Genomic DNA, 26,274 nt, shown 5'->3' with positions numbered 1-26,274 from the left:
AAGTAAAGGGGGGGGGGGGGGGGAAGCAATTGTTAAAAAAATAGATTCTTTGTGAACTTCTTGTTTAATTGAGGTTGTCTTCTGAATGTTTTTCAATTTAACCAGGTGCCTTATTTGCTGGAATTAAAGAAGTCACCCAGTGTCCTGTTTGCTGGCATCGACCGACCCGATGATGTGGTGAACTTCACTCACCAAGAGCTTTTTGCTAAGGGAGGCTTTATAGTATGTGATGAATTGGCTCTCAACACACTTACTCCAGGTACTGGTCAAGTTGCCACACAAATTATGCATGTTGTTTTACTGGAGATGGACTGATACATTATGACATTTTCATTGGACTTATTCTGTCAAATTTATATGAAGACGACATGAAAAAAGTTGTTGGGATTCTGGAGGAGTTAGACAAGCAAGGGAAATGGAAATGGCTTCTACACTACAGAGACAGTCGCAGACTTCGGGAAAATGCAAGGTATCAAAAATCCTTTCCCACCGCTGGATGTGTGGGCCTTCAAGGACTGATCCTCACTGTGTTTATACAAAAGCTACGATTAGTTAGTATTTGCTTACTCAGTTGTGGCATTGAATCTCACTCCCCTCTAATGTCCTCGACAGGTCCAGTCCTGAAGCAAGTAAGAAACAGCAGTTTATAGATTGCTGTCAGAAAGCTGGCGTAGTGGAGGTCTTGCCCTATCATGACTGTGATGTCATGTCACGGGACCGACCCAACTATCTCTTTTGTTTGACTCGACTTCAGATCCAAAACGCCTCTGTTCGGTTTCCTGTGTTTATTACAGGTAAGAGTTTAGATTTTTGTGAGAAGTACTGTGCACTCAAGTTGGAGTACTATGAATAACATTTATGAATAACATTTAATTTAATACTTTAAGAATTACAATAACCCAATACATTTTCTTTTGCAAAACGTAAAAAAAAAGTTATATTTATAATTATAAAATATATTAATTTGACTGGTTTCCTATGTATATTACTGGTGAGAGTCTACATTTTTTATAAATTTTTTTAAAGATTTATTTTAGGCGTTTTTGCCTTTTATTGATGGGATAGTAGTGAGACAGGAAGCGAAGTCGGAGAGAGAGGGGGGATGGGATCGGGAAAGGTCCGCGAGCCGGGACTCGAACATGGGACGCCCGAAGCACAATGGTGCTACATGTCGACGCACTGCCCATGAAGCTATCGGTGACGACGAGAGAGTCTACATTTTTGTGAAAAATTCACAGGACTAGTTTACATCAGTTAATATCAGCCTATCGAACTGAATAATTCAATAATTAAAAATTAATAACATTTAATAAAACATTTACCATAACCCAATACATTTTTGCTAAACATCATTAAAAATATGTATATTTAAATATATTAAATATATTAATTTTACACCTTACATAAACTTCCCTTGTGCCCATAATCTTCACACTCACCAGATGGGCAAGCTTTGATTTTAATTGCACTGCAAAATGATCAAATCATACAGTTAACCTGTATTCGGCGCAGACATGTTTACAAGTCCCTAAAGTCCAAGTCAAGTCTTTGTTAATTTTTTTTTTTAGAAATTAGGCAAACAATTATAATTTATTGATATTAAAAGTAATAGTAGTATGCCTAAAACAGTAATATGTTACTATTGTAATACAGCTGAACTGTAAAGTAAATGTAAATTAAAAATGAATCATTTATAATACATATAAAATTTTACAATAGGAAAATTCTAATATTTTTATCTTAATTTCTTCACTTGCAAGAGTTAAATCCTCGAGTTGTAATTTTGGGCAGAACCCTGCAGATTTCAGGGAAAACAGGTTTACAGATGCTTCTCATTACAGATCTGGTGAAATACAGTAATCATCTGTCCACAAAAATGTTGGAAATTAAACGAATGTGAAGATAATGTGCAACTGGTGGCCATTGCGTTCCTAAATGCACATTAAACTCGCAGCACATGCAGAGATGGGAGTTGCAGTCACCTGAACTGTGTTGGACATGGCAAAATGCATGCAGTGCAACAGATATAATTATTTAATCAACTCGCAGCCTTTTCGTAATTTGATAAGGGAACTAAGCCATACCGCGCTTTCGATTTAATTCGTTTGATAGATGCTTTGCCAAAGCATTCATTCTTATAATCGCACTTTTCCAACAGATGCATAACACATGTACAGTATATAATAATGCTGGCTCGGTGTGTTTATAGATGAATTGTTGTGATATTTGATGCTGCAGCGCATATAATGAATAGAAAAATACGGCGTTTAATGAGAGAATATTCTGTCTTCGTCAAGTCTCGAGTCCAAGTCAAGTCGCAGACTCGAATTTCCATCTCTCATTCTGCTATCCACTATAGTCTTGTGGTTACACATTATGGCTGGAAAGAACTAGTGAAAACTTGTTTCCTGTTATTTTAAGTTTTATTTCTCTTTCTTGGTTCCTGGTTGCTTTCTTGCTTTGTCACTGAGAGCGTAATCAGACAGACTGATCTTTAGCTCTTGACCAGGTTGTAGGTTTGGTCTGAAAGTTATAAAGGTGAGACTCTACAGGCAAAAGCACTGTTTTTTTTTAATGCAACTGGTTGAAAGAAAACCTCCAAAATACACTTTTAAGTGCTTCTTTTGTAGCACTTTATCTATTTGCAGCTGTGGATTTCAATCCATATTTTAATTAAAGGCCATTTTCTCAAAGTGAGATTTTTCTTCTGCACGGAGGCAAAAATCTCCACTTCAGCCTGAATTCAGTCTGGTAATATTGAGAATATGGCATTATCATATCAAAAGTTGAATTTCCTATACATAATCTGTCCCACCATATAAAATATGATAACTGCTGCTGATATCTGAGGTTATTTCATCTTGCACTTACTAGTTGTACGAAGAAAAGATAATATGCCTCACTGTAGTCTATAGCAGACCTTTTTTCTTCTTTAAATGAAACATTTTAAATTCATTTGAACAGTTGTTATTATTAATGTTATAAAATTATCAAAATGCTTAATGTAATTATTTACATTCTTCTGTGAACAATGCATAACATGACTCGATTTAGGGAATACGAGAGAATATGTTGATGATTTTTACCTTTTGTTTTGTTTTTTTGTGTTGCAGACACATCAACTGAATCTTTTGGAACAAATGGAATTTTAACAATGAACATTTACACATTCTCACGGATCCTTTCAAACGATACTTGTTCTGTGTCATAAATTTGTGGGGGGGTTTTATTTTATTATTTTTTTTATTCAAAATCCAATATCTTACCATTGGTAAGTACACCTTTGTTAATAGAAATAATTTATTGTTTATCATAAATGTTAAAACATTTATCTTTGTTACTCGTATGTAATTGCTTACAATTTATAAGCTTTCCAGTTTATAATACAATGTAAATGTACAAATGTAGGTCATGAAAATGTTTTAGTATGTTTTAACCTGACGTCGTTTTTTTTATAGATGAAATTTGACTGAAACTCTAATAAATAAGCTGATTTAATATGGTTGTCATTATTCAGCTTTGTGTATTTAAAACGTGTTATATCATAATTTATATACACAGCATATTCTTGTATCTATTGTGGGTGTTAAGATGTAAAAATTCAAGCAATGTTTATTTGTATAGTTTTCACAATAGATGTAATACATACAAATGTAGGAACAAACTTTGATTATAATGTGTTTAGCTACTAACATGTGCCTATGTCTTCTGTATGATTAGTCTACTAGACTTTTGGCTCTGCTCTGAAAAGGTTTAACATACAGATAATAGTGCATCATTAGTTTTAATTATAGGTTGTTATCACCCATTTAGTGTTCATTGTTGTTCTGGTAGTTCTCCTTTGTAAGAGTCTAAATGTATTCCAAACTTGTTTGATATATTCTGACTTGATACGGTTAAAAAAACAAATCTAAGGAAGGGAAAAACAGTCAAGGTAAGCTACTTCTTTATAGATTCTGGTTTGTATTTTACTTAAAATTACTTCAGTAAGACCTGTTTCCTTTTATTTTATTTTCCAGATTTAGTGCATTAGCATTATTATGTACACACAAAGTAGGCGATTTAAGTAATAGTATCTTTAACTCATTTAAATCACTATTTTGGCTTAGAAAATTTTTCATTCCATGTAAGACCTGGTACAGGTATCAGGTAATGGTAGCTGTGCCAAAGGCCAAATCTAAGGAAGGGAAAAACAGTCAAGGTAAGCTACTTCTTTATAGATTCTGGTTTGTATTTTACTTAAAATTACTTCAGTAAGACCTGTTTCCTTTTATTTTATTTTCCAGATTTAGTGCATTAGCATTATTATGTACACACAAAGTAGGCGATTTAAGTAATAGTATCCTTAACTCATTTAAATCACTATTTTGGCTTAGAAAATTTTTCATTCCATGTAAGACCTGGTACAGGTATCAGGTAATGGTAGCTGTGCCAAAGGCAAAGCATTAACAAAGCAAGTACAAACCTGCCAAATTTAACAACCATCCAACTGTACCTTCTGAAGAACAGGTATAAGATTTCAGCTTTGCCTATGTTTTTTTTAAGTCAGGTTTTGAATTTTATAGAGTATTTTAAAAATACGACTAGAGGCATGTTTATTTACATGCACAAATGCTTTTATTAAATATTTTGTTGAACTATTTGACAAAGACAAATGTTAAAAAAGATTGTGATGGACTATTTTATTTGACGTTTATGCATATTGTTATAAAATCCAAGTTGTGCATACACTATATTACCAAAAGTATTGGGACACCCTCTTCTAATGAACAGGTTTGACTACTTTAATAATTTCCATGAGTACAAATCTTAATGCTTATGCATATAATGATATTCTACACTGTAAAAAATGACCGTGAATTTAACGGTAAAAGACTGTAAAAATGCTACAGTAAAAACCTGTTAAATGGTTAACAGTAAATTCCCCTACTATATACGGTGAAAAACTGTATTGGACATTACATGTATTGGACATCAATTTTACGGTAGTATACCGTTTTTGGAAGTGGAAAAATACCGTATAATTTACAATGAATAACCGTAAATTGACATTCCCAGAATTCCCTGCGTTACATTTAAAATTGTATGTTTTTTTTGTTGAAATAACTGTTTCTTCTTAGTTTTTTCTTATCAGTTTTGTATATTAGGGTTACACCTAATGTTGTTACATGTAAATATTTATTGCATTATTTCAGTGTCATGTGTGTTACCATGATGGTGTTTAGTGTTTGTGTGAATGACACTGTGCACCTTCTATATATGTTATGATTTACAAGCTGCTTGTGATGGGCTTTGGTTCATCGTGTGACTTTCTCATCAGTTGGTATATTAACATTATATCAAATTAAATTACGGTATTTAACTGTAAATTTAAGTTAAAACCGTAAAACCTAAAACGTTGCTACCGTATTTTTTACGGTAAAATTCCGGTAACCACAGCTGCCGGTTTTTTACCGTAAATTTTACGGATTTTTTTTTTACATTGTAGGGAATTGTGTGCTTCTAATTTTATAGCAACAGTTTGGACAGGACACTTTTCTATTCTAACATGACATGCAAGGTTCAAAAAGAAATGATTGATTCAGTCAGTGTGGAAGAACTGCAGAAAGCAAAGTCCTAATCCCAGCTGAACACCTCTGGTGTGACTTTATAAATGCAGACCTTGAGCCAAAAACTCATCACCAAACACCAATGACTTGTACATACAGTATATAGACAAAAGTATTGGGACACCCCCTTCTTTAGAACAGAAAAAAGGCACTTCCACAACTAAGATGGAAACAATTCTTGTATTTAAAAAATTGTATTTCCATCTCTGTTGCAACAGTTTTGGAAGTGTCTAAAATAACGGTGCCCATGTACAAGTCATTGGTGTTTGGTGATGGGTTTTTGGCTCAAGGTTTGCATTTAAAGTCACATGCCTTATACACATAGCCTATGCATTGTCATGTTAGAATAGAAAAAGGGTCCTGTCCAAACTGTTGCTGCTATAAAATTAGAAGCACACAATTCTCTAGAATATCATTAGCCTATATGCTTTAACATTAAGATTTATGCAAAGATAATAAATCAAAAAAATAGTCAGCCTGTTTATTAGAGGGGGGTGTCCCAATACTTTGGGCAATACATCGTGTATTTTTCCATTTCACAATTAAATACACATAGTTGTGATTAGAGTGCATATCAAATACTTTTAGAATAGATCCACAATCTGTAAGAGGCGTTTACTGTTTTAAACGAATTTTGCATGGTTACAATGCATTTTAAAAATGTAAAGGTTATTTTCAGAGCTTCATCGGTCGTGGTTGATCTCTCGCGCACTCCAGATTGTCATTTGTCGCCATTCGCACAGTTTTCATCAAAACGCGTGAAAGTGTTTGTGATATATTCATACTTTTCTCAATGTAAAATTGAGCAGCGAACTAACTGTAATCTAACTTTATAACGTCCGACAGATGCTTCAATGTACTTTTAAAAAAAAAGTGTTCAAACTTAAAAGCACTTGTATAAATACAACTTGTTTCGCGCGCTCTTGTCAACCCCTCGCCCATTGCGTCGTTTCTGACACGGCGTCTGCTGGGTTCCGCTTTCCGCATGTGAAAAAAAATTAATAAAGATCCATTACCGGATGCGTTTACTTTTGGTTTTAACTCAACTTGCTGTCAACCCGGAAAGAGGCTGCGCTCGCGGCACAGTCGGCGCGGAGCTTTCATCTGTTTTCGCGGATAAATGAACGCACGTTGTGCGTGTATTGTGTTCTGAGGGAGCGCTGAAAAACACGCACACACACACAGCAGAACGCGGATGAGTCACCAGCCTTTGGGATTTTGGAAGTGAAGTAAGTTAATATTAGGTGTGGCAGTACCACAATACCGACTTCCTCTCATACTCATAATACCGTTTTCCATGGGAGTTCATGAAAACCTGGTCCAGGTGAACCACACCTGAATCCACCTGACATGGACCCTCTGGAAACTTGCTTTTGCTTCGCTTATGCTGGGTTTACAGGATTCCCACGCTCATGAAAACGTTGACTTTAAACGTTTAGTCATTGATTTTTCAAGCTATGCTCAGCTCTACTATTTGTATCGCTTAGACATTACTCTTTGTGAGTGTATAGCCTTTATAAAATACATTTTAGTTATCTAATCACGAGCTACTTGAATAGTCACGAATTCATTTTTCATAAGATGTGGGAACCCTGGATCTATTATTGACAGAATAAAGACAAAAATTACCATATTCTAATGAGTACTGATAGATACTGATTTATTATTATAAGGCTATTTTCGTTGTTCCATTTTTTTTGTAAATGTTGTATAATATGTATTGTTTCTAAATCAGTTTATTTTATCAAATATATTTATATCTGTGTTTGTAGGCCTATATAGGAAAATATACGCGCGCGCACACACATATGCTGCGATTTCTAAATAATCGCAAATTAATTTGGCTGTGAAAATACCCCCAAAAGATCATTTAAAGCTGTTAGCATGTTACATTTTTAGGCTACATTGGCCTAACATAAAGTATGGAACATCAAAAAAGATAATTTGAGAAACATCTCAGTATTGTTTGTTCATGCAATGAAAGTCACTAGTGACCAAAACAGCGTAGTTACCAACAGTATTCAAAATGCCTTCTTTTATGTTGTGCAAAAGAAAGTGAGTCATTCAGGTTTGAAACATCATGAGGGTGAGTAAATGATGACAGAATTTTATTTATTTATTTTTGGTGAACTATCCCTTTAATGTTTTTTTTATTATTAATAATTTTTTTTAATAAACGAAATGATACTCTAAAGAAGATACTGAAACTAGCAGCAGGTGGCGGTAAATGTCTTTTTGAGTCGATTCGTTCAAAAGGCTGATTCATTCAGGAATTCAGTAAACGGCTCTCTCTATGGGCTACTGAATCATTGATTCACACGATTCGTTCAAAACGCGGATTCATTCAGAAACTAAACACTGCTGTGTTGCTCGGGAGGTGCACAACATTTCTGCTGTGGCTTTTTAGCCTTCTGATGCATGAATTATTAAATCACAAAGTAATATTTTTTGACATGTTTGTTTTTACTTTTAAACAAGTGAAAAATCATGGCAAAATTTTTTTTGTTAATATATTATATTTTGAGGGAGTTACATATATGTCCACTGTATCCACCATGCATCAAATGTATAAAAAGTGAATCAATAGAACTAAATGCGCGGTCTTAAAAAACATGTTTTTAAAATATTTACTACGTGAAAATGGTTTGAATACACATAAGAACATTCAATAACAACAAGCTATGTCATGACGGCACAGAAATGTGAAGTGTAACAAACAAAACGTAAGAGTGTGTGTCTATGGGCCAGGGGTGTGTGGGGCAGGGTGTGGGTGGGGGGGTAGTGGGCTTTTCATACACATGTGAGCACAAATACAAACACACAAGCGCACACACCCTCCCACCACACACTCGAACACAATCATGCACACATATATATGCACTCATACAGTATACATGTACACATGCCTACAGTTTTATATAACCTAATAAATAAATATAGATTGTAAGCATTGAAATAAATGCTAAAATCTGAATAATATTTCTGTTCAATAAAACCATTCAAGTGTAAATTATATCATAATTTTAATAAAACATACTAATAAGGCAGAACCTATATAAAGGCCCATACGTAGAATTATACCCTTTGGTGCATGACGTCTATTGTAGTGGACAGATATATTTTCTGACACAGAAAAAAATTTACAAGAAAAATATAGTTAAAATCTGGATGAATCGATTTCTGACATCCTATTTAACTGAAAAATATTTTTTGAACCTGTCTGGTTTTCTGAGAATAAAAGTATTTAAAGGGGTCATAGGATGCTACATGCACTTTTACAAGTTGTTTGAACTGAAATGTGTGTTGGCAGTGTGTGTACACAACCACCCTATAATGCTAAAAATCCACCCAGTGTTTTTTTTTTAATCTGGTTAAATTATTTCCCCTTTCTCAAATCGAGCCGATCTCAGATGCCTGTCTGTGTGCCGTCACACAGCCAGGCCCCTCCCACTATAGTTTGATTGACAGTAGTGCTTCAGCACAGACTGGACTGGTGTCTTACCTTAGCCCCGCCCTGAGTGAGCTGTCATCAGTCCGCCATTGTTTCACCGCCGGAGCAGATGTAGACAAGAATGACTCCTAAGCGATTGAGGTGTTCTGTTGTTGGATGTAATAACGAACATAGCAGTCGTCATTTACTCCCGACATCTGAACCGCTGAACTCGCAGTGGATTTCGTTTGTTTCTGAAGGGAATGCTCCCCCGATCTGCCTAAATGCGTCTATGTTCGCGTGAATCATTCGTGATCCAGCTTCACCTACAGAAGAAGTGAGTATAATGTTTTGTCATAAATCTTTGCAAATCGCCTTTCCTAATAATGTGCTAATTAGCAAGTTTCACGATGAATGCGGCTAAAGTAAACAGTCTCTCTGAGAGCAGCTCAGAAGAGAGGGGCGGGGTCAGCAGAGCTCATTAACATTTAAAGGAAAATGCTACAAAAACGGCTTGATCTGAAAAGAGCTGTATTTGACAGGGGAAAAAGGTGTTTTTTTTACACTACCATTGAGAAATTTTAACCAAACTATGTTACAGACTTTTCATTAAGACCCTAAAGAATCATATCAACTTGTGGAAAATGGGCATCCTATGACCCCTTTAACACGTATTCCCAAGTTACATGGTGCCTCCCCTTTTCCCGTGACTATTTTGAATATATTATGCAATAATATCTCAATTTGATAAAAAGACAACAATTAAATGGAATCTTAGACAACACTTTGGGGGTTCGCCAGTTGGTGGTTGGGACATGATGCTACATCTTAAATGGTTCAAAATGGCTTCCAAATATCGGTTCACTGTAGTGACCACGATGCTTCAGAGGCTTAGGTAATATTTTCGTTGGCAAAATTGAAAAGCACGGAATATTGTGTTTAAAATATAGCACAATAATAACTTCTTATTTACTGAAATGTTTTATAAAATCACATTTGCGCTCTGTGTGTTCGTGACAAAAACAGCACTCGTGTGATATCGCTTATCATAATAAATATGAGACAAAAACTCATACAGGGGCATTTTTTGCCCCAATATCTTGAATTGTAGAGCATAATGGAGTTGTTGCCCTGCATCGTATTTTGTCAAGTCAACTGTATGAAATGTAAGATGACACACAGTTCTGGGGGCGTTAACTGCGTCGTTAAAATATTTTAATCGCGTTATTTTTTTCATAACTAATTAATTAGTTTAACGCGTTAAACTCACAGCCCTAATATATATATATATATATATATATATATATATATTGGTCTGTTTCTAAATCAATTTAAAGTTTTGTTTCAAGTTAATTTATTTAAACAAGGGACCAAGTTATGTGTGAGATTGAGAAATTTATTGATTTTTTAAAATGATTATTATTTATTTATTCATTTGTTTGTTTTGTAGATCTGGGACATGCCTTACCTGGACAGACAAAATCGGACCTGTGGATTCCTGGATATTGAGGAAAATGAGAACAGTGATAAGTTTTATCGGCGTTATTTTATCTTGGATACTCGTGAGAATTTTCTCCTCTGGTATATGGACAATCCACAGGTATAGCTCTTAGTGTGCATTCAAGTTGCAGTATGGCTTTACAGAAGATTCTCTTATTTACCTACACCCCAAACCTCAACTTTGCATTCAAAAAATTTCAATCCTGTATTTTTGCATAACTATTTTTACTTGTTTCCTTAAAAAAACAGAACTTACCTCCGGGAACAAAGTTTGTTGGAAGTTTACGACTCAGTTACATTTCAAAGGTATCAAATTCTACTGTAATATAAAAAAAAATACAAGACTTCTTTTTATAATTACTTATTTAGCTTTTGATTGAACTTGTTTGTAGGTTAATGAAGCATCAGTAAAGCAGAAACCAAAAGCAGAATTCTGCTTTGGTAAGTACATAAAATGGGTGTTTTTTGTTGTTGTTGTTGTTGTTGTTTTTCTCCCCCACAGTATCTATAACTACTTTTTTTTGTCTCCCAGTAATAAATGCATTGTCCAGACGGTACTTTCTGCAGGCCAATGATGCTATGGACTTGAAGGAATGGGTCATTGCTCTGAATAATGCCACCAAAATTACAGTATGTCGAGCTTTTTGTGTATGCTTATTGTTATGTTTGGTGTTTTCTTTGTCATATCTCATCCATATGCTAATACAAATGACAAACCTGGACTTAATCCACAAATAAGCATTCTTAGTTAGAGCCTATGCAACATCAGTTTGCAGATGAAAGATGAGATTATACTTTGATTAATGCAAAGTCCTATACAGTTGTATCTGAATAAACTAATGAAACTTTATGCATATATTAATCAGTACATATCTTTTTAAGGTTCCAAAAGCATCACCAGTGACCCAAAGCTCTGATGCCACAAATGTTTCAAACCCAAGTCAGTCAACATCTCGACAGGCGTATAAAACCGAAATTGTGGGAGGTGTGGTTGTGCACACGCCAGTCCAGCAGGTGACGTATTTGTATGTGTTCTTTATTCATCTATTTAATTTAGGAAAATATGAATATGAATCCGTTGTGTTTTTCTCAGAGCGATAATGAGGACGTCTTCACGAGTGAACTAGGATCACACGTCACTTTAAGGAGATGTCAGAGTGTGCGTCCAAATGTCATGAGGTCTGGCTACTGTGTCAAGCAAGGCAATGTGGTAAGACCAGTGTCTTGTCATATCAGTTGAGTAAAATATCAGTTTTTGCAGATAATATGCCATGGATGTAGTTGTTACAGGAATAGTTCACCCAAAAATGAAAATTTACTCACCCTCAATCCATCTGAGATGTAGCGTAGATGAGTTTGTTTCTTCATTGGAACATATTTGAATAAACTTAGTATTACCAATGGATCCTCTGCAGTGAATGGGTGCCGTCAGAATGAGAGTCCAAACAGCTGATAAAAACATCACAATAATCCACAAGTGATCCACACAACCACAGTCCATCAATTAATGTCTTGATAGGTAAAAAAACAAAAAAAGTGTTTGTTAGTAATCTGTTCAGATGAAGAAACAAAATAATCAACTTGGCCTGAGGATGAGTACATTTTCAGCAAAAAAAAAATTTGTTGGGCCTATGCAGTTCATAGTATTATTACATTATTTCTGTTACAATACAATATGTAATTGGATCGCCACTTGATGTCCAATGTAAATCTAAGGTAGATACTTCTATAAGAATATGTTAAAAGAATTTTGTTAGCACCACAATTAAACTGCATCATTTTTCAGAGGAAAAGCTGGAAGAGGAGGTTTTTTATTCTAGATAACCAAACTGTGAGCTACTATAAATCTGAAATGGTAAGATGCTGGAATGGTAAACTCTTTAAAAGAATGGAAATGATTCATTTATATAATGAACAGATATATAAACCAGTACTCTGTCTCTTTTTAGGATAAGGAACCATTACGCAGTATTCGATTGCAGGATGTGCTTAAAGTTAACGAGTGTCTTGTGAAATCAGGGTGAGAACGCTGCTGCCTTTGTGTGTGTGTGTGTCTGTGTGTGTATTTGAAAGAATGTATTATTAGAAGTCATTATGCGCACAAGGCTGCATTTATTTGATTAAAAATACAGTAAAAACAGTAATATTATGAAATATTACTACAATTTCAAATATCAGTATTCTATTTTAATATGTTTTAAAATGTAATTTATTCCTGTGATGCAAAGCTGAATTTTCAGTATTCTAATATGGTGATTTGGTGCTCATATATATATATATATATATATATATATACTGTGTATATATATATATATGAGCTTTAAAATGAATGATGAATGAAAATTATGTTTTTATCTGCTTTGTTGTACAAAAGGGGTTTTTGTCATTAATTGTGTTGTTTGTTGTAGAGATCTGCTGTCTCGTGATAACCTTTTTGAAATCATCACCAATACCAGAACCTTCTACATCCAGGTAACTCTGGACTAAATTAATTTAGAATGATCAAGGCGTCAGTGATAAAGATAATAAATGAAAAAATAAATCATGTTGGTGTAGGTGGACCACATATTATGCACATGGTTCATCTAATTGACTAGCATCCAAATCTGCAGCTGTGTGTCAATGTATTTAAAGATCAACTGTTTTTTGAATCATCCTTGCATAAATGCTCTGTCACTCAAGCGAAACATAAATAACTCATTATAAATGCTTTTCAAGTATGTGACAGGTGTTTATGTGGCTACTGTACTGTTCAGCCATGTTGTAAATGCAAATGAGGCTTATGGAGATCTGTAATCCTTTCATATAGCACAACTAAACAACTTGAAGTTAAAAATGTCAGCTTAACCTGCTTGTGTGTGTGTGTGTGTGTGTGTGTGTGCGTGTGTGTTTGTGTTTGTGTTTGTGTACAGACAGACACCCCAGAAGACATGAAGGGCTGGATCAAGGATATCTCCTCAAAAATTCAAGACTTTAGAGGGCCATCTAAGGTAAATATTCTTAAAGTGTTTAAAATCATTAGATTCCAGTCATTGATCTTTCAGGTATTATTTATTCTTTCCGGTATTATTATTTGTTTAGTTGTTTGTTATATTCAATGTTATTTCTCATACTTTTCAGATATTGTTTTCTAATATGTTTTAATGTAATTTTTAAAAAATTGTTCAGACAGGCAGTTTTCATTCCATTTGACTTATGAATATGCGACGCTCGACCACAAAGTCATAAGTAATGTTCCATAAAGATATTTTGTAAATTTCCTACCGAAAATATATCAAAACTGAATTTTTGATTAGTAATATGCATTGCTAAGAACTTCATTTGGACAACTTTAAAGTCAGTTTTCTCAGTATTTAGATTTTTTTCCAGATTTTCAAATATTTGTATCTCAGTCAAATATTGTCCTATCATAACACACCATACATCAATTGAAAGCTTATTTATTCAACTTTCAGATGTTGTATAAATCTCAATTTCGAAAAATTTACCCTTATGACTGGTTTTGTGGTCCAGGGTCACATAGAATAAGCAATTATAATTAAATATAAATACTCAAACATAAATATTACATTTTTATACTTCTAGACATCATCTACAATATTAACAACAATCCTAGCTTCTTTTTGTAAATTATTTTTCAATTCTCTCCAAAAATTTGTACCTTAGGACAAATTTGTACCTTTTTTTTTCCCCTTTTTTTTTTGAGAACTAAACAAATAGTACAAATAAGAATACATATTACTGTAAATTTTAAGAGTATATATACATACATACATACATACATTATATATAATATATATATGTGTGTGTGAATTTTTAGTTAATTTTATATTGTTCACACCTAGGCAGTTTTTCATTCCACTTGAGTTTGTCAATATAATAACAAGCAATCCTAATAATTACATCAAATATAAATACTACATTTTTATCTCCATGCAACACAAAACGCATTACATCACATCAACTTCTACAAAATGAACAACAATTGTAGCTTCTTTTTATAAATGTTTTTTTTTAGTTCTCTCTCAAAAAACAGTATCTTGGGACATTTCTAAAAAAAACACACACACAATAAATGAGCATTTCTGACAGTTATCCTCTCTTGATTGACAGTTGCGCTCTTCCAGCAAAACCTTTTCTGCGCAGCGGAAGCCTCAGCTTGTGAAGTCCTGCTCCACTGCAGATTCCTGGCAGCCGTGGACCCCGGTGCCCAATCAGGAGAAGCATTTGAAGGAAGAGGGTCAGAGAGAAGGGCCGTACAGCTCTCTTCCCTCACTCTCACACATGGGCCACATCTTTCAGTCAACGACTCGACAACGACACCATTCCCAGCCTCAACTCGCTCCCAGCGACACAGACTTTCCCGACAGTCTTGACAATCTCCGCTCCACTGATGTTTAGTTGCTTTAATGGATACTGCTGGCCAGCACATGGATAGTGTTATGATTTTAGCTTTTTGATTGTTGCTTTTCTTGTTCAGTGGTGCGCACACAAGTGTTTCAGTCATTGCAATGCTGCTCACTCACTCTAAAGGAATAGTTCCCAAATTGTTTACTCAAGCTCCAGCAAGCAATGTATGGCAAGAATTGTGTACCATTTCTTCAAGCAATTGTACTTTTGTCTTTTTACAGAAAAAAACAAAACAAAATACTTTTGGAACAAAAAAAATGGTTTGGAACTATATGTAGAAGAGAATTGTCATTTTGGCTGAACTATTCCTTTAAAAGAATGTGTCTTTTTATGTATGTAGGAATGTATAATGAGGAAGGATCATCTGGTGAAAAGACATTTTATGTGTTGTATTGCTTTAGTTCATTTCCCAAGACATAAAGTGGGGTCTGAAAGTCGGAGACAACTTCTGAAATGCTTTTTTTATATTATATAATGATATTTTCATCACAAAAAACTGATGAACATGTTATCCAGCATGATTTAAGAATGTCCCAAAGAGCATCTTGTGCCCGGCAATGAATATTCTGCTTTTACATCGTAACTTTGTTTTTTTTAAATATGAGATATTTACATTTCAAGATAAAAAAAAAACTCAATTTTCAATGTGGTCTCAAAGTTTTGGACCCGCTTGTACACTTGAAAGTATTGTTGGTACTTGTAGACTTCAGTCAAGGCATGTGGACTTATTTTGAAGAATTTTGTTTTCAATATCACTAATGAAGGCGCTTGAAGGATTAGGTCAACTTTGACTAGACATTCTATAATGATTTTCGCGACTGAAAACATTTTAATAGTATTATATAATGATATTTTCATCACAAAAAACTGATGAACATGTTATCCAGCATGATTTAAGAATGTCCCAAAGAGCATCTTGTGCCCGGCAATGAATATTCTGCTTTTACATCGTAACTTTTTTTTTTTAAATATGAGATATTTACATTTCAAGATAAAAAAACCCTCAATTTTCAATGTGGTCTCAAAATTTTGGACCCGCTTGTACACTTGAAAGTATTGTTGGTACTTGTAGACTTCAGTCAAGGCATGTGGACTTATTTTGAAGAATTTTGTTTTCAATATCACTAATGAAGGCGCTTGAAGGATTAGGTCAACTTTGACTAGACATTCTATAATGATTTTCGCGACTGAAAACATTTTAATATTGATTGCTTTGAAATGCCTGAGAAAGTTAATGGCATTCTTTCTTTTGTTGTTGTGAATGGTACTACATGTTGACAAGTAGGTCATGTTTCTGTTGCTCAAACTACTTGCTTTTTTATATGCGTCATTGCTAGATATGCATCATCGCTTTGCACATGAAATAAACCAGTCCTTGAAGGAAAAAAAAGAGGCTTTAAGTCTTTGCTTCTCTTGTCCAAACAGCGTCGCGCTTTGACACTGAACCGAAATTTCAGACTTTTTTTTTTTTTTGTACTGAAAGAGGCTGTAAACATTTATTTTCTTCAAGTTCCAGTCACCTTAATTATGGTAGGGCATACCTCTTTTTTTTCTTTTTTTTTATTGCAGTAAACAACAAGGATTACAGTACGTACAAAACAAACAGTAAAAAACAGTACGTACAAAACATACAAAATACCAATCAATAATAAACCACTTGAGGATTAATAGATAAAACATCACAGAAAAAACAATATAATGTAAAAATTCTTAAAAAAAAAAAAAAACAGGAAATTTCAGACTTGCGCGTGATAAAGCAGAGCTGTCTCAAAATGCGCGGAGTTTGGCGGCCCGACCGTTTTTGGTCTATCTATAAATTGCTATTTTTATAAATAATTTTAATTTTCCTAATTCAGTTGCTGTTACATTTTAAGAATGGCATCATTCAGATGTAAATGATCCCTCAGGTTATGTGCGAAGTAGACTTGCATTGTCACGTGATACAGATGACTTTTCTCAGCGCTGATGAGAATGGACCAATCACAGACGCTTATTCGCCACAGCGGTTCAGTTGCTTTTTTAAACGGACCGCTGGTGCGGCTTCACATTTATGTCAGATAGCAGTCTTTCAAATGAACCTTTTTAAACTATCACGATTTCAATAGACAAATATATCCAATAAGACGAAAAAACACCCTCAGATTTGAATCCGGCTTAACGAGAATTCGTCTTTTTGAGCCACAGTGCGCCCCTTGCAGGACAACAACATTATGTCTCTACAGCTCATTCGCCACAGTGTTTGTAAACTATGGCGGACCCTCATGCCGTTTAGATAGCTGACGCACATATTCTAAGTTTATTCTCTTATAAAAAAGGAGTAAATGATGGAATTTGAAATAACGCGCACAAGGCCTTCGCTTTTTGGTGACATTGGTAAGTTAACCTGTCTGACCTGTTAAATGTGATTGTTAGACTGCAAGTAACCAGCAGTCTGGTGGTAAACATTCGACCCTGCAGGACAGAGTTCACTGTGACTGTATGACACGCTTTTATATAGTTTCCTAGATCAAGGCTCGATGACAAATATTGCTGCCAGAACTGTAGTGTGATCACATGCCGTTTGGCCTTGAATCAGTCACCAATGACAATTAGCAGGTTCCTAAAGCCCTGGATCAGTGTGGCCTGAGTCAACAGATGGATGAGTCAGTTTCACTGTCCTGCTCGTGTCCTTTGGAAATGTTCCTTTACAGTGCAATTCAATAAATATATCATCCATGACACATACATTCCTTACAAAAAGTGTTTGAAATGGCTACATGCCCTAAACTTAATTTCTCAGAATGCTGTAGTTTGAAGTTTGCCCTCAGATTTTCAAATGGAGTACAAGACTTTTATTTGCACAATTGTTGAAATGTCTTTGTTGTGTGACTTAAATGCTTAAAATTATACATAAATGTATCTTCCTATTATTCCAGTTTAAATTCCAGTGCATTACTTGATAATGACTTAATTTGATTTTTAATCTTCAAAGAATACCATGGTATTACTGTGACAGAATTTTTATATATTTAAAAACAAAAGTTTCTCATACATTATTTGAATGTGTCCTTTTTAATTTGATTTATTTAATGTTTTTTTTTTTAAAATAAATAATGACTATCATTCATGTTTTACCATGATTTACAGAGGACACCCACTAATATGTCATGTGTAACAGTAGGTTATGTAACAAAAAAATCTTGTCGGGCATGTTTAGAACAGTCACTAGATGACAGTAAAAGGCTCTAAGGATCACAGTGCAGCTCCTAAAAACTCATTATTGTGATTTTAAATCTTTACCAATCTATCCTTCATACCACTAGATTTTACCCATTTGTCAGCAAGGTATTTTTAGTCATTTAACATATTATACACTTTTTTATATATATATTTCAATAAGTACAGGTCAGAATAAGTATGTGGTTTAATTTTTACATAAATATGTCTGTTATTTGAAACATTAAAGTAGACACTTTACTTGCATTTAAAATGCAAGTACATATGAATGTAAAATCACTTATATTTAAGTTGATGCAGACACCAAAATGGGACGTCTCATCTTCAAACCATAATTCCTCTTGGTGTCCACTTTCCGCTACTGATGCATTATTTGAAAATCATTTATATGTACCATCTATGTTTTGGCGTTCTGTCTCTTCGTTCTACCTGCAGCTCATGGTCTGGGGTTCTGGACCGATCGTTCGGCGGTGCATGAGGCCGCGGCTCAGGGCAGAGCTGTGCAGCTCCAAAAACTGATTGAGAACGGAGCATCTGTCAACATTGTGGCTGTGGACTCAATTACACCCCTGCATGAGGCCTGTATTCAGGGCCAGACACAGTGTGTGAAGCTGCTCCTTGATGCTGGAGCTCATGTAAGAATGTTCTCCATACTGCAGGCCTCATGAATCTGTCAGCGCATCGGTTGTTTATATTAGTGTCATTGTTAACAGGTTGATGCTCGTAACATTGACTGCAGCACTCCGTTGTGTGATGCCTGTGCTGCTGGTAGTCTGGAGTGTGTGAAGCTGCTGTTAGAGCATGGAGCCACGGTAAATCCTCCCCTCTTCACCTTCTCTCCGCTGCACGAGGCCTGCATGGGCGGTAAGTGACCTGATGCTTGATGTAACATGATTAGGTCGATTAGGTATGTTTATTAAGGCTGTCAGGTGATTGAAGAAATTATTATTATTTTATTAATATATAATAAATGTGACCCTGAAGCACAAAACCAGTCTTAAGTCACTGGGGTATATTTGTAGCAGTAGCCAAAAAAACAGTGTATGGGTCAAAATTATAGATTTTTCTTTTATGACAAAAATCATTAGGATATTAAGTAAAGATCATGTTCCATGAAAATATTTTGTAAATTTTCTACCGTAAATATATCAAAACTTAATTTTTGATTAGTAATGTGCATTGCTAAGAACTTCATTTGGACAACTTTAAAGGCGATTTTCTCATTATTTAGATTTTTTTGCACCCTCAAATTCCAGATTTTCAAATAGTTGTATCTCGGCTAAATATTGTCCTATCATAACAAACCATACATCAATGGAAAGCTTATTTATTCACTCACTCAAATTGACCCTTATGACTGGTTTTGTGGTCCAGGGTCACATATATAAAATTTAATCTAGAGTCACTTATGTATGTTTATTGGGGCTATCAGCTCATTATAAAAATAAATAATAATAATAATTTTTGTTAGTATTATTATTATTATATTAAATATATAAGATATAACCCAGGTTAATTAAAAAAAAAAAAGTTTATTAACCCAGGAAGTATTATTATTATTATTATATCTAAAACTTAATCTAGGGTCATTTATGTATAGGGCTGTCAGCTGATTAAAAGAAAAAAAATCTTAATATATTTTTTATAATTATTTTGTTATTTTTATTTTATATTTATTTTGTTATTATATTAATATTATAATATTAGATCTAAAATTAGGGCTATGTTGTTAGGGTGTGTTCATTAGGGCTGTCAACTGATTAAAATAAATAATTATATATAACAATTATATAAAATATAGTATTTTATATATATATATATATATTATATTATATTATATATAATTGTTATATATAATTATTAAACTATATATAATTATAATATTTATATAACTATATATAATTATTAAACTATATATATATATATATATATATATATATATATATGTGTATGGTTTTTTATTACGGGTGTCAACTGATTAAAAGAAATATGATATATTAATATATTATTATTATATAATATACAGTAGTATTATATATACAGTTTAACCTATGGTAATTTATGTATGCTTATTACAGCTGTCAACTGGTTAAAAGAAATGATAATAAAATAATAATAATAATTCAAAGAAATAATAATGTATTAATACATTCATTATTATTAATAATAATGTAATAATTTATAATATAGAATGTTATTTCTAAAATGTAACCTAGAGTTGTTTATGTATATTTATTAGTGCCACCAATTATAGAACTGATTATTATTATTAATAGTAGTAGTATTAACATTATATTATTCTATTAATACTTAATTATATAATATAAAAAATATATTAGTTATGATTATATTAATCATGCACTGATTACATTTAATTAAAATTAATCACGAAATAACCACATATATCAATATTTGATTAGGGGAAAATCTCAAATAGTTTTTGTCTGGCAGGTAACTCTAAATGTGTTCAGCTCATGATTGATGAAGGTGCGTTCATGGAAGCTCATGACTGTCACTTTGGCACTCCTCTGCATGTGGCGTGTGCAAGACAACAACTCGACTGCGTCAAAGTTCTGCTCAACGCAGGTCAGTTTCTGCATTTACATTTCTGTGTGTTTTATTTTTATTTGAAATTTGGATAATGCATTAGCTAACTTGATTAACAATGAGCAATATCTTTTTTTTACTGCATTTATTACTGTTAATACAATTGTCCATGTTAGTTCACAGTACATTAACTAATGGTAACAGAAACAACACTAGATTCTAGAAATCTACTAGTAAATGTTTAAATACGATTATTAAATAATAAAGATAAATAAATGCTGCAGTATTGTTCATTGTGAGTTCATGCTACTAAAGTAGTTAACTAATGTGAACAAAATAGTAAGCCCACTAATTTCAAATTAACATAAATCAAATCTCTTGTTCTTTCATTGTACATTCCAATGATGTCCGTGTATTCTTTTATGTATTTGATCCTGTTTTTAGGTGCAAATGTAAATGCTGCTAAACTTCACGAGACTGCACTGCATCATGCTGCCAAAGTGAAAAATCTGGAACTAATTGAGCTTTTGGTAGACTTTGGGGGAAATGTTTTCGCCAGAGACAACCTCGGAAAAAAGCCCATTCAGTACACCAGAGCCGGCTCAGCGCCTGCACTCTGCCTAGAGTTTTATGAATGTAAGTTGAAGTGCTTCGTTTACAGTATAAGCTGTGGATCTGGTATAATGATAGAAGAGGTTTTTTTGTAGAGAGGTCATATAATGAGATATCAAATTTCCTTGTTTCTCTGAGATTAAAAGGTTCATTGTGAATGAAACGTCCAACCAGACCATTTACTGAAACTAAACCACTAAAAAGAAGGGAAGCACATTATCAAAAAATGGCCTGTTTTTTTTAAAGGTTAGAGAACAAGTGGAAAATTAAAAAGTCAAAGTAAAAAAATTATATGTGGAATTGCAAATATGAAAAATGTTTTTTTATTAGTTTGGCTAAAGCAACTAAAGAATGACAACTTCTTGTTTGACATCTTCCAGCCACACCTCTCAGTCTTCAACGGTTATGCAGAACTGCTTTCAGAAATGCCTTCGGGAAACGGGTGCTGGGGGTGTTGACTCAACTGGGCCTCCCAAACCGAATCATCTGTTTCTTGTCTTATTTACCAGCTCCTCCCCTGGAGCTCTTCCAGTCCTGACGATCTGCTCTGCTGCTTCTGTCCAGGTCATGAATAATGGCCACGACACTGACTGTGTTTGAGAAAAAGGGAGATTCTTTATTGTGAAGCGCAGCTACTGTAACAGCTGCACTCAGTATTTGTCACGTATGTTTGATATTTTCCTGCTGTTACAGCAGCGAACCAGTCCAACAGACGACATGGACATTTGGTATGGATGCAGTTTACTGCCAAAATTCCTAGAATAATTGGACTTGGAAAGAAGCACCTTTCACGGTATTTTCTGTGTTGCATCACATTTTGGCTGCTGACACATCTTACAATGAGGCACAATAAGACAAAGAGCTTGTTTTCTTGCAGTTAATCCAAACCATAATACTAGCTGTATAATTAACTTTCTTCATCTGCATCGTATGATTTCATTTACGTTATTAGATTTGTAAATGCACTGTATATAAAATAGTCTTATTTTAATTCAGTTTTATATGAATTATGCAAATTGTGTATATCATAGCTTATTCTCATATAAATGTGTATAAAATATATATTAATATATTGTGCAAATGCTTTATAAATGAATGTTGTACATAGATTGTTTTAAAAATGTTCTGTTGTGACTTATTGAACATAATTGTAACACAAATTGTAATTTCTAAATTACACAGTATTACAGTTATGTTTTACTTGACCTGTGGTGAGAATTGACTAGACTTACTACTTACAAGGACACAACCAGTGTTGGGGAAAGTTACTTTTAAAAGTAATGCATTACAATATTGCGTTACTCCATAAAAAAGTAACTAATTATGTTACTTAGTTACTTTTTATGGAAAGTAATGCGTTACGTTACTTTTGCGTTACTTTTTAAATCTGGACAGGGCTTGCTTGCTTTGTTTTTAAAATCAAAAAGTTTTATTTTTGGCAAATATAAAAGCCTTTTCACAGCAAAAGTGAAATGAATAAGCCTCAGGCTGAAGGGAAAGTACATTTACGTCCGTACAGTAGAACGCAGGAGAAGAAATTTCAACACACTTCAGCAATAAAAAAACACACAAATGTTTGTCTAGAGTAATTTGTGCTCATTAGTACGGTTGAACTGGATCATCGAAGGTCAGAAGCAAATAGAATGGGATTAAATACATAAAGGATATTTGTGTTGTTTAACATTTAATTATTGCAGGTTTGCGTCATATTCTGAGTTGCATTATTTTTTATTCATTTTGAGGAATACTGAATCTGTTTTTTGTTTTTTTTTGTGAGTGAGTGAGATGAATTAATGCATATTTATTTTAGAACTACAGTAACATCTGATTTCTCTCAACATGGGGACAGGAGAGCTGTCAATAAATTTGAAAAAAATAAGTAACTTGCGTTACTTATTTGAAAAAGTAACTCAGATATTCTCGTGTAAATGAAAAAGTAATGCGTTACTTTATTAGTTACTTGAAAAAAGTAATCTGATTGCGTTACTTGTAATGCGTTACCCCCAACACTGGACACAACAGATTCGTTTTTTTTTCAGTCACTGCTTTAAAGTCTTAATTTTGCTGCAGTTTGTGCATACTGATATTAAAAGTTTTATAATATATTTAGCTGTTTCTCTGCACTTGCTAAATTCTCTTTACAAGTCAGATGCACGTATCAAGTCATGTTAAATAGAAGTGCAAAAATGACAGTTGTGTTCCTATACGAACAGGAACGCTACTGTTGCACTTTTATTATCTAAGTGTTGTGTTTACAGCATCAGACATGGCCGTATTGCGGCGACAACGGCAGGACTTTTATTTTGACATGATTTGTGGAACTCTGAAGCCGGAAGTCGCCGTGAATCGTGAAGTTCTGAGGGAAGCTGCTTGGTTAACTCTTATTCAAAACTTTGGATAGACTTATTTAACTGCAGTTTTTACAAGCCGAATCTGTAGTGTCCTGACGAAGCCTGTTCGTACGGGTAACGTGGCTTCCAGTCGAGTTTGAAGTGGCCTTTAAAGTGCTCCTCATGGCATTATTTTGGGCGAGAGAGCAGTAATTAGCAGCGCCCTGTTGATCAGATCAGCCAGAGGTCGCAGAACTGCAGTGTAAGCGGTGAGTTTCCTTCTCCACGCCTTACAGACGCTCTCTGTCGCGTTTATACCCGTCCTCGGCTGTTTACATTCATTTTCATGTGAACTGGCACTGTGGACATTTTTAAACAGCTGTTTCCTTATAAAGGCTGTGCGTCAAATCATAGTGAGCTGTCTAAATAGATTTCTCGTGATGTTTTGTCTGATTAAAAACATGTTAAACGTAAATCTTTTAAGTTTTCTGTGCCAGGTATTTACTGTTGCTCAGCCTGTTGGTTTTCTTTAGGGGTTTTGACCTAATTTGATCACAAACATGATGGTCAGTGAAAGTATAAAAGCCACAAGCAATGTAATTGGATGGCGCGAGACGTTCAAACCAGTTTAAAGTGCATATTTACCTAGAGTACAACCACAATTGTGTGTAAAGTTGCCATTTTCTTACTAACCCTATGGTTGGTTAAAGTGTGACTTTTTGTTCAATACGAAAAAATCTAAGCAGTAACAGAATAAGGGAAACTATTCCTTTCCGAAAGATTGATATTTGTCCTCATCATGTAACTATAAGCCAGTGTATTTATAAAAAATGCTCTTATTTAGCATTTGTAGTTGCTCTAGAGTTTTCCAGTTAAAGTCAATGTGAGTTTCTGTTCCATTATTTATGGAAGGCTTTTTCCACCATAGGATAAAACACAAAAAAGATAATTGCTTATCTTTATCTTTATCTCACAGTTCTGACTTTATAGTTATGGCAGTTTATATTCACAATTCAGACTTTTTTTCTGTAAATTCCGAGCTTATATCTCATAATTCTTTTTTTTCTGCCACGGAATTTAAAAGAACTATGCAAAATGATGATTGCAACTTATCTTACTATTCAGATTTTTTATATATATATATATATAAACCGTTTAGTTTATAAGCGAGTTAAAATCTCACAATTATATTTCACAAATCTGCCTCTAAATTGTGCAATTCTGACATTTTTTTTTCTCAGAATTGTGAGGAAAAAAGGCTGAATTGTGAGAGAAAATGTCACAATTACCTTTTTTTTTCTTGTCCCATTGTAGAAACAAGCTTCCATAGTTCACAACCAATTTTACTTCTGTAATGTGTGTTTTACTTTTATATCCAGGCTGAATGTGAGTTTGTTGGCTGGTGGTTAACATTATCCACTTGGCCACACCGTGACGTCAGTAGAAAAGGGAAAGTTGTTGAAGAGGAAGAGCATGTAATTTAATTGAGTACACTTTTGTTTTACTTTCTTTTTCTTTAGATCAATGTGCTCAGATGCATAGCTTGCATTAAACATCCATGTGTAATATCTTAAATTGATAACAGTAAAAAAGATGTTCTGAGCGGAAATCTATGTCTCAGGTTTAGGTTGAGCAAGTAAAAACAGCTCGGGTCAGTGACCTCTGCCTCTCTCTCAGGTTAATGTCTTTTCCTGGTTGTACTCTGAGAATGACTTTGACATTTAGCCATTCTATAAATAGATTGTAGGGGTAATGATTGCAGAGGGGGATGCTTTCTTACAGAAACTGTTATTCTTATCGTGACGTCAGTGGTCACATGACAGTGGAGAAATTGCTAAATAGCCTCCAGTATGAGTCATAAAAAGGTACATAAGACAACATTTTATTATTCACTGTCTGTAAACTCTGTCACCCAGACAACTGCTGAAGCCTGCATAAAGCTTGCATTGCATGGGCGGTGTTGTCAAGTCGTGAATGAACCATGTTGCTGTTTTAATTCATTTGTTGATTCATGATTACTTTTTTTTGCTTTGGCTGTTTATAATTTTGCCTTGTGTGTTGTACGTTTTATTTTTTACATTTTCTGTGAAACTTTTATATGGTCATCTTGTCCAGGATTGCCTGGAAGAAGAGATTTTCTTTTATCTCAATGGGACATTCCTGGAAAAATAAAGGATAAATAAAATAAATCAATCAAGTGGAGCATGTTACTTTTCTTAGCGCTTTTAGAGATGAGTCGACTGAACTAATCATAATTTTGATTATATGGTATAGCATTCAAAAGTTTGGGGGTCAGTGCAATTTTATATATATATATATATATATGTATATGTATATATTACTTATTTCAGTGAGTATGCATTAAATTGATCAAAAGTGACCGTGTCAATTATAATTTTACAAAATATTTCTATGTCAAATAAATGCTGTTCATCAAAGATACCTGAAAAATGTGTCACGGTTTCCACAAAAATATTAAGCTGCACAACTGTTTTTAACATTGATTGTTTTTTGAGCAGCAAATCAGTATATTAGCAATTCAGCATATATATATATATATATATATATATATATATATATATATATATATATATTGTATATTTATTTATAAAAAATTCTG

The 26,274-nt window shown here is 33.8% G+C and overlaps 4 protein-coding genes across 7 annotated transcripts in view; all 4 read left to right on the top strand.

Annotated features, from left to right (window-relative positions):
* The window catches only part of tasor2 (transcription activation suppressor family member 2), a 29,108-nt gene extending 25,686 nt beyond the window's left edge, over positions 1-3,422 (top strand). For 2 of the 3 annotated variants that reach the window (XM_016290428.1, XM_016290427.1), the window contains 4 exons: positions 106-259; positions 364-469; positions 613-794; positions 3,114-3,422. In XM_016290428.1, coding sequence (XP_016145914.1) covers positions 106-259; positions 364-469; positions 613-794; positions 3,114-3,211 — 540 coding nt within the window. In that variant the 3' untranslated portion in view covers positions 3,212-3,422. The remainder of the gene's footprint in view (positions 1-105; positions 260-363; positions 470-612; positions 795-3,113) is intronic. The other variant, XM_016290429.1, reaches the window with a different exon arrangement.
* Positions 3,423-6,649: 3,227 nt separating this feature from the next.
* Positions 6,650-15,762, top strand: LOC107599050 (pleckstrin homology domain-containing family A member 2-like). Its single transcript, XM_016290535.1, has 12 exons — positions 6,650-6,838; positions 10,490-10,639; positions 10,789-10,845; positions 10,932-10,980; positions 11,072-11,169; positions 11,422-11,553; positions 11,633-11,749; positions 12,326-12,394; positions 12,489-12,559; positions 12,948-13,011; positions 13,452-13,529; positions 14,653-15,762. The coding sequence occupies exons 2-12, from the start codon at positions 10,499-10,501 to the stop codon at positions 14,938-14,940; spliced, it is 1,164 nt and encodes a 387-aa protein (XP_016146021.1). The 5' UTR covers positions 6,650-6,838; positions 10,490-10,498; the 3' UTR covers positions 14,941-15,762.
* Positions 15,763-17,191: 1,429 nt separating this feature from the next.
* Positions 17,192-22,373, top strand: asb13b (ankyrin repeat and SOCS box containing 13b). The gene is made up of 6 exons (XM_016290533.1): positions 17,192-17,322; positions 18,601-18,800; positions 18,879-19,029; positions 20,617-20,751; positions 21,157-21,348; positions 21,705-22,373. Exons 1-6 carry the CDS (start codon positions 17,271-17,273, stop codon positions 21,860-21,862), a joined length of 888 nt encoding a protein of 295 aa, XP_016146019.1. The 5' UTR covers positions 17,192-17,270; the 3' UTR covers positions 21,863-22,373.
* Positions 22,374-23,665: 1,292 nt separating this feature from the next.
* LOC107598969 (GTPase NRas-like) overlaps positions 23,666-26,274 on the top strand; it is an 8,016-nt gene continuing 5,407 nt past the window's right edge. For both annotated transcript variants that reach the window (XM_016290426.1, XM_016290425.1), the window contains exon 1: positions 23,666-23,923. The gene's annotated coding sequence lies outside the window, so the exon portion shown is untranslated. The remainder of the gene's footprint in view (positions 23,924-26,274) is intronic.

The sequence above is a fragment of the Sinocyclocheilus grahami genome, unplaced genomic scaffold (assembly GCF_001515645.1).
Source record: "Sinocyclocheilus grahami isolate Dianchi unplaced genomic scaffold, SAMN03320097.WGS_v1.1 scaffold259.1, whole genome shotgun sequence".
NCBI classification, from domain to species: domain Eukaryota; kingdom Metazoa; phylum Chordata; class Actinopteri; order Cypriniformes; family Cyprinidae; genus Sinocyclocheilus; species Sinocyclocheilus grahami.
This window is presented reverse-complemented; position numbering and strand designations above follow the sequence as displayed.

Excerpts from the sequence above, each read along its gene's own strand:
- LOC107599050 (XM_016290535.1), top strand. The coding sequence starts at position 10,499 with ATGCCTTACCTGGACAGACAAAATCGGACCTGTGGATTCCTGGATATT. Across the intron at positions 10,640-10,788 it reads GGTATATGGACAATCCACAG|AACTTACCTCCGGGAACAAA; the intron begins GTATAGCTCTTA and ends TTAAAAAAACAG. Across the intron at positions 12,395-12,488 it reads GCTACTATAAATCTGAAATG|GATAAGGAACCATTACGCAG; the intron begins GTAAGATGCTGG and ends GTCTCTTTTTAG.
- asb13b (XM_016290533.1), top strand. The coding sequence starts at position 17,271 with ATGATGGAATTTGAAATAACGCGCACAAGGCCTTCGCTTTTTGGTGAC. Across the intron at positions 18,801-18,878 it reads TCCTTGATGCTGGAGCTCAT|GTTGATGCTCGTAACATTGA; the intron begins GTAAGAATGTTC and ends CATTGTTAACAG. Across the intron at positions 20,752-21,156 it reads CAAAGTTCTGCTCAACGCAG|GTGCAAATGTAAATGCTGCT; the intron begins GTCAGTTTCTGC and ends TCCTGTTTTTAG.